The sequence below is a fragment of the Phaethon lepturus genome, unplaced genomic scaffold (genome assembly GCF_000687285.1).
Source record: "Phaethon lepturus isolate BGI_N335 unplaced genomic scaffold, ASM68728v1 scaffold37346, whole genome shotgun sequence".
NCBI lineage: Eukaryota > Metazoa > Chordata > Aves > Phaethontiformes > Phaethontidae > Phaethon > Phaethon lepturus.
The window spans coordinates 1-8,619 of NW_010546207.1; the positions used below are offsets into that span (position 1 = coordinate 1).

At 46.4% G+C, this 8,619-nt stretch overlaps 1 protein-coding gene across 1 annotated transcript; it reads left to right on the top strand.

Annotated features, from left to right (window-relative positions):
• The first annotated feature begins 3,771 nt into the window (after nt 1-3,771).
• Nucleotides 3,772-8,376, top strand: SLC46A2 (solute carrier family 46, member 2). Its single transcript, XM_010289216.1, has 3 exons — nt 3,772-4,843; nt 6,469-6,552; nt 8,216-8,376. The coding sequence occupies exons 1-3, from the start codon at nt 3,772-3,774 to the stop codon at nt 8,374-8,376; spliced, it is 1,317 nt and encodes a 438-aa protein (XP_010287518.1).
• Nucleotides 8,377-8,619: the final 243 nt, after the last annotated feature.

Genomic DNA, 8,619 nt, shown 5'->3' on the forward strand with positions numbered 1-8,619 from the left:
ATGACCTTTAAAGGTCCCTTCCAAACCCAAAATATTCTATGTGCTCGCACTGCCTGTGGCCTGGGCTTCCTCTTGCTACCATGAACACCGGAGGAGAGCACGTCTTGTGGTGCTGCGCCTCCTGAATGCTGGACTGCTGGCCCAGGGGTCTCAGTGTCTGAGACACCTCAAGATGCACCCATAAGGGCATGGTCCTGTGTTTTATTACGCAATGGCAGAGTTACCAGCTGCTGTACTACAGACACTGGCACCTTGAGTTTCCAAGCAACCTGGATGTCATTTTCCAGAGCTGCTGAAAGAAGGCTGCTGGGGTGGCCTTTTACATCCAAGTATTAGCATCCACCATCAGCAGCTCTGGATCCCACAAGACAACTGCCCTGGACCAGGATGCCACACAGCTGTGGCGATGCAGCAGCTGCCAGGAGTTGCTGCTCCCATCTCGTGCACCCGGCTTTCCGTGCAGCCTCCACTCCCCTTCATCTCCCCAACACCACTCGCCTTGTGAGGACAGGGGAAATATATAATTAAACACCAGCCAGTGAGGAAGCCAACCTCCCAAACCACAGAGAGAAAAAGCAAGGCTTGGCATTACAGTCTGTGGTCATTTATGACGAAGATGTACTTTCTGAAGGAAAACAGGCCATCACCAAAATAGCAGCTTCTTCCCAGTGTTTTCAACCTGCTCTCCCTCTCTTCGGTGCTGTAACATGACTACAGCTCCATCCGGGCTCAAACCCAGGTACTTCCCAGTCCCCAGTAGTGTTTCCTTGCCCTGCCACCACGACGAAGCTGCAGCACGTGTCAGGACAATCCACACGTACCAAGGAGATGGAGGAGTTACACCGATGATTTATCACCTCGCAGATGAAATGCCTTGCCAGCCAGAGACTGTAAATCACAGATGCCATCAGCAGGCTTGGATGAGGGAAATGAAGACATATGCACCCATGCTGGATTTCAGTCCTGGGTACCAAAAGGACCTTTTCAGATGGGGAGTGTTGAAGACCAAGCTCCACAATGCTGGTACCTGCCAAGTCCAGCTGCCCCAGCATATTGAAATCCCTACAGCAACCTTGTTCAGAAAGAAAAAGTGATGTAACTGTCATAATTAGTTTACAAAAAGAAAAAGCAATGCTGCGTAGGAATGTATAACACCACCACAGGGAGACATTAAACACCTTAATTTGGCCAGACTGACAAATGTCTAAGAGCTGGTGCAACATGGTCCTGACCTGGCCTCTAATGAGCCTCCAGACAGGACGACTCTAGAGAGGGATGCCCTAAAACAATGTGTTCCTTTTCCCGCAGGCTACACCAGTGTATTTTTGCTTTTAGAGTAGTCTCAGTGATTCTCTAGGTGCATTTTTCTTAAATGTCAAGGACCTCTCTCTTAAGGCTTCTAAGGGTCCACTATGTCTATGCCACACAAACGTATTTTAAATTAGATGCAAATGTCCATATAAATATTAGTAATATGAGAACTGGGCCCCATGGAAAAGCTGATGCTAGAGAATAGTAATTTTGAAGTCTTTGTGGCATCAGATGAATATGCTATTCATGAAAAGTATTTTGCAGTGGGAAATATCCTGGAGCCTGGGTTAAAGTCTTACTTTAGCACTCACTGTTTTGCAATTACTGATGTGAAATCATATCCTTCCACAAAAACTAGTTCTAAAAAGTACTTTTAATGTGAATGAACACTCAGAATATCCTGGAAATATATATGTAATTCATGAGATCTCTAATGGCATTTAGGACAGTTCATTAGTTATCTAGGCCTGAACAGCATTAAGCATACCATAACACAGTATCACCTAAATGTCAAGAGTGTCAGATGAATAAGCCAGGCAGTTTGTACATGCAACAAAGTGTGGGGGAAAAATATCCCTTATTTAAGAGTTGGGCAGATCTGCAGCCTCTCAAGTGCAGTGCCTGTAACATACCTCTGCACTCCCAGATAACTAATGTCCCAAATTGAAGCTGGAATGGGACAGTCATTTTTCTTTCCCTTTAATGTCTGGTGGAAGAAACAGGGCTCCCTGGGTGAAGCAAAACATGGCAATTCCTCTGGTTGAGTTTGTTGCTTAAGCTGGTCACAGGCTGATGCTTTGGGGTTTTTAGTAAGGCTGTCTGGAATTTCCATCCTCTGGAAATGCTCCAGAGTTTGAAGAGAAAGACTTGTCCCACTTCTGAATGAAAACCAAAGAAACTAGACACCTTTTGCAGAAAATCTTGGGGAGAAAAAAGCCAGCTGTTGGAACAACCCACATTATATTGTACAGCTGGCTAGGAATCTTTTGGCTTGACAAAAAAACAAATTCTCTGGTAAAAAGGAAATTGTCTAGCAGCAAATCATTCTAGCAGAAAATTCCCCACTCCTTCCCCTGTTACTTCTTGGGACTTTTTTTCCTTTAATCGAAATATAAAACAAAAATCATTGCACAACCGAAGTAACAGTGAAAAAATGAAACTCTTGAGCCATGAGTACACAGGCACACATTGAGTAAATGTCACCTGAATCACTAGAGAGTGCAGCAGATGGAGGTTTTAACATTGTTCTTGCAAATTAATCATTAATTTATTTTTTAAAGTAATCATCATAAATCTTCCTGGAACAGATTGTTATTCTGTCTGTTATGATTCATTAAACCAGTGCAGAATGAGATCGTTATCGTTTAAGTTAGCATTTTTGAGGCTGCCAAATATCCTCCAAGTATTTCCTGCAGCTGGGACCGCAAGCATCTTCCTTGGAGCTGGCAGCCTACTCGAGCCACGTCCTGCTCCAAGAGCTTCTTGTGCTTCTGGCCAGCCAGACTGTCGTGCCCGCGGGGACCCAGAGCCGCTTGGGGCGGGTCGTTTCGCTTGCCCCCCTCGGGCAGCAGCAAAATTGGAGGCTGACTTCAAGCTGCAAAGCTGCGTGTGGCACCAGCGCTTGCGGAGGGGCACAGCCACTGCCCCGAGGAGCTACAGAGTGGGGCTCTCACCCACCCCAGCCTCCAGCTCAACTGGCCGATGACTGGGGTGCCGCGGCCTCCGATGCCTTTGGATAAACTGGGACTTTTCTCCTCTTGGAAATTCCCACATTCATTTCCTGACTGCGTTACTGAAACAACAATGACATAAGGGGCATGGTGCAGCAACAGGGCAGATGGGAGAATGTAAGAGCAAAAGAGCTAACAACATATTTGTGTAGAAGAAAGGGAAAAGAGCTGGCAATAAGGGGAATTCACAAATTACCTGACAAAAAAAGCACACAGTCATCCGCTGCCCCCTCAGCCACCCTGAGAGTCCTCTGACATGAAGGATGCCAAAAGGGAAAAAAAAAAACCAACAAACCAAACAAAAAACAAACCACCACCCCAAATTGCAGCAATTACTTGAGCAGGGCATTTTCACTTCCCAAACTGTGAAAGAGAAATTCCTCCGGGTCATCTGACCTCTGCAGAAACTACACCAGGAAGAGGAGCAGCGACAGTCGGCGAGTGCAGGGCGTTCTTTGGCTGTACAAAAGCCTCTCGTGCATGAGCTGGAGATCAGAGCAGCGCAGGGATGTGCGTGCGTGCATGTATGTAGCAAGGCGAGGTGCAAATATCCTCCCAGCCAGATCATCTCTTGCACAACTCTCTGGCTCTGTGCAGCCCGGCAGACCTTTTTTTTCTCAAGACTGCTCCTCTCCAAGCATACCTCCAGAGCAGAGCTTCTGAAAAGCTGTTCCCTCCTGCACATCTCCCCGAAAACAGCTCTCCCCAAGAAGAGGCAGTTGCCGACAGCATGGTGGGGGTGACGGTGATGAGGACATGGATTGAGCCAGTGGTCGCAGGTTCTCAAGTTGCCAGTGCCTTCTACGACACGGCACTGCTGCTGGTGGTGAAGAACTACTACAACCAGACCAACGCCACCGCTCCTTCCCATGCACTGGAAGATGCTCAGCAGAAGGCTGTCTCTGATTTTTATATCATCTACAACCTCGTCCTGGGCCTGAGCCCACTGGTATCAGCCTATGGCTTGTCCAAGCTGGGGGACAGGATACATCGGAAGATCCCCATCTGCTTCCCTCTTCTTGGCTACTTGGGCTCCAAAACTCTCCTGCTCCTGCTGATCCTGCTGGGCTGGCCAATCGAGGTGATGTACGGGGCTGCTGCCTTCAATGGGCTGACGGGCGGTTTCACCACGCTCTGGGCCGGCGTCATGGCTCTGGGATCCCTGAGATCCTCTGAGAGCAGGAGGTCTCTGCGGCTTATCATTATTGAGCTGGTGTATGGCCTCTCTGGCTTTCTGGGAAGCATGGCATCTGGCTACCTCTTTGTTGGCTTCAGTGACCGCTATCGAGAGGGCACTGTGCTGGTGGGCTGCAGCATCGCCTGCTATGCTTTCTGCCTCCTCTACAGCACTTTTGTCCTGACAGTCCCCAAGCCAGCAGCTTCCTGCCCAGCCAAAGGCAAGAGTACAGAGGAGGTGGGCAGCCAGCTACCAGCCCACAAAGAAGCAGCAGCAGCAGCAGGGAGTTCTCAACTTTCAAAGAGTAGTAGCTCCACTCCAGTATCCCCCTCGAAACTCATCATCATCATGCTGTTTGTGGCAGCAGTCCTCTATGACCTTGCTGTGGTGGGTGCAATGAACATACTCCCGCTCTTTTTGCTCAGGGAGCCTTTAAGTTGGAACGCTGTGCAGATCGGCCATGGCAATGCTGCAGGGTATGTGATCTTCATCACCAGCTTCCTAGGGGTATTTGTGTTCTCCAAATACCTGAGGGACATTACCATGATCTTGATCGGAGTGATATCCTTCAGCGCTGGCATCCTCATCATGGCCTTCGTGCGGTGGACGTTCCTGTTCTACATTGGTGAGTTGAACGGCCACTCGCACAAGTGAGTGGACCCTGAGAAAGGGGCTGGGGTGTTTTGGTGTCAGGAGAAGGGCTTTTGCTGTGCTTCACTGCGAGTTGCAGAGCAGAGAGCTTGGCAGACTGTCACACAAGCAATTCCCAGGAGAGCTTAATTATCATTCCCCTCTTCCCACATCTCACTTGTACCCCTTACACTCAGCACCCTACACTATCGAGGGGATGCATGCACTCCCGCCAAGGCTTAGTTTAAGGCTGGTTGACTTGTAATTTGTCACTCAGTCATAGCTCAGATCTGAGCAGGGGAACAACGCTCATGCCACAGGGGAGTGGGAATTGTTGCTGGCTACCTGTACTAGTCGTATCACACCGCTGCATGAATGGGAAGCACTTGCTTCTCGTGAGGTAAGGTTTAAGGCTACAACAGAAACAAATTGGCAAAGATTTCTTGTTAATGGAACATCTTAAGATGTGATTTATTTTTGTTACATTAAGGCATTTATGGTTGATGGGAAACTTAATAGTGAAACATTGGAGCTGCTTTAGCAACTAAAATATCGTGAGAATGTGGTGTACAAATGTTACACTATGTATAAACGACCAGGGGACAGGTAACAATACGATGGGGCAGCATCCCACAGTGAAGGAAAGGCAAGTTTATTGTTGGGGGGTAGCCTCTGCAGCAACACAGAAAACAAAACCCAAGAACTGCATCCATTGTGGCAGTGAGATGGATGATTAATATCTGATGAACAGAGTATCGTGTGCTGCATAGCTGTGAGGTTTTTCTTCTGCAAATGAGAAAAAGATCTAAGAGAAATGATCTGAAGTGATTTTTGTGTCTGTCCCCCTCCAGGGAATGAGAAATTGAAAAATCAAACGAAGTTATTCTAAAGGGAAAAACAGATGGGTATTATATTTGTGTACTAAGCCAAACATTGAGTGAAATTCTTAAGAGATTTTGTTTGTTTAGGCAATCAGGCTGGAGAACAAAAGGTAAAAAAATTAAAATATGCTTGTTTAGTATTAAGTCCATCATGAACACATGCTGCTACACAGTGTGCAGGATGCTTATTCCCTGCATTGTAGAAACATTTCAGTACACTCAATGTGGACCAGGTCTTCACTGAGGTTGGTTCCGCTGACAGGAAGGTAATTCCAGCTCCCTAAGTTTCCACACTAGAGAATGCCTAAAATACTGCAAGCCAAAAGCACTGAGATAGAAAACAGCTATAGCCTTATAAAGGTACTGTTCCTGTCAAGGCCCTGTAGCATGGGATGCTCTCTCTGCTGGTTAGACTCAAATCATCAGCCTCACTATCTCAAAGGACAGTGCTATATTCCGTGTACACCGGGATGTCAGGCTGAGACCAAGAGACCGTGGCTGGTTTGGGGAATTACCTCTGCTAGTGGGAGCAATAGGTGGCTTATTCACCATCACTTGGATCAAGTGAGGACCTACACACCTACCAAAGGTTTGTACTACTTTCTGGTACTCAGGGGACAAGAAAAGGTGAAGCAAAAGCCCGGCCCAAGCCAGAGGCATGTAGTCTTCAAAAGCAGCAATTGTGTTGGGAGACAAAGGAGCAGGTACTGGTGATAACTACATATTCATTGCATTGCAGCACGGGCAGTGATGCTTTTTGCCCTCATCCCCTTACCAACCATCAGGTCCATGTTATCCAAGCATGTTGAAGGATCATCCTATGGTAAGTACTTTGGTTACCTTACTGATCAAAAAACCCTCAAATCCCTCCATTCAGCCTAAGGTACAAAGACAAAGGTAAGTTATTGCTGCAATCTGTGCTTTGAGTAATAAAACCAGAACACTTGCTACCACAAACGGGAAGGGAGGAGCAGAGAAACTTGCAGGACAGGATTGTCACATCCAAATTTCTCATCCTCAGTTGTGTCATTATTTATCCACAACATTTTCAGCACATGCTTCAAGAGATTGCTATCAGTGTGCAGCTCAAAGGCAGGGAAAATATCTGAGGTGCTGCTCATAAACACAGTGCTCCAGGGAAAACCAAGAGAAGCAAGACATTGTGTTGAAGCGTTGTCATACTCACACCATTTATATTTGGCTTCTTTTCCCAGCATTGGGAAGGATGGATCTTTCATCTTTTTTCAGTTATAGGCTCTAAATATGTCTCCAACTGTTCCCTGGCAATTTGTTCCTGTCAGACCACAATTTAACTAACAAAGGATAACCTTTGCATAAGAACAGCCTCTTTCGGTAAACAGCAGCAGAAATTATTTTCTATTAAAATTTGCATTAGAAAATAGTAAAATGTATGTATTTATGACACCGTATTGAAGACTACCATTTTTACCCCAATGAGCTGGATTTAGTCACAACAGGACTGGTCATACATTCCCATAGCGCCTCAAGCCCACGTCTGCTCCTGCCTTCTCCAAATATGTTCCCACAGCCACCATTTGCATCCTCTTCCCTTCTGCGATATGAACACGACACCTCACGGTCACCAATCCATTCCGACAGCTTGTGCTCCTCAATGTGCTGCGTAACAAACTCACCTGCCTGCCACAAATAGCGCAGCTTACACCCCAAATAAAGCATTTTTATTAAACATAATGTTGTTTTTAACCTCCACCATGAGCCATGCAGGCTGCACCTGATTACAGCAGCAGACCAGCTCTCGAGCAGGACAGTGCAGCAGAGCAGCCCGTGCCTGCTGGTAGCAGTGTTGTCTCCTTTGGTGGTGGCCGCTGGCTCTGTGCAGCTGGAGAAGGCTGTAGGGCAGCAAGCTCAGCGCACGGCCCTGACCTTGCTCCCAGTCTGCACATCCCAGCAGGGCTAGTTTACTTCTGCTCCCCCTCTTAACCACAGCAGAAACAGAAGAGTGCACTCCAGAAAAAAATCTGTTTCAACTAGGATGCAGTCTCTGCCTCTCCTCCTGATGTATGTAAACATCATACAAATCACAAGCAGCACCCCATTTTAGGCATTATTATAATTTTAACCCAAGAACTACCCTTCTGGCTTAGGGTAGAAGCAGACCCTGACTAAAATCTCTGCCGTTCTGAAGATGTTAGCCCAAGACTACTTTTCTACCGCCTATGGAAAGGAGCACTTTTTGCCCTATTTATTGCTGCTCCTTGAAGTATCTACCCATACATGTAGACTGTTTAAGGAGACAGTTTTCTAGTTGGATCTTTTGTCCCATGCCTAAAAGAAGGAAAAGTCATTTAATTCTGGCCCAGAACAGCAGTAGGCGCAAGCTCATGCCATCTGGCGCTTCCAAAGCAACGACCACATCACTCTTCCATGCAGTGGTGATCCTGGATTCGGCAGGGAGTTACTAGAGCTGGGTTTTTTTCTCCCTGAACTATGTTCTTGCTTTACAGGTAAGGTGTTTGTCCTGCTGCAGTTGTCTTTAGTCACCACGGGAGTAGTGACATCTACAGTCTACAACAAGATCTATCAAAATACACTGAACTGGTACAGCGGCTTCTGTTTCATTTTGTCTTTTCTAGCTGGCTGCCTGAGTCTCCTCCCTTTAAGGTAAGGAATAGGAAAGGTTTTGTCCAAAAGGACATGCTATATTTTCTCCATGCTTCTTGATTCTAGGTCTAAAGTGTATAATACAGATGAGAAAAAATTAAAAAATTTTTAACTTAAAAAGAAAAAAAATGGAGAGAGAAAAAAATTGCAGAAATGAGTTGGCAAATATCAAGGTGACTCAAAGAATGAAACTTGCAAGTGATCTAGCCAGTGGTTTTAACCTTCTTTTTGTTTAATGTAACATGAA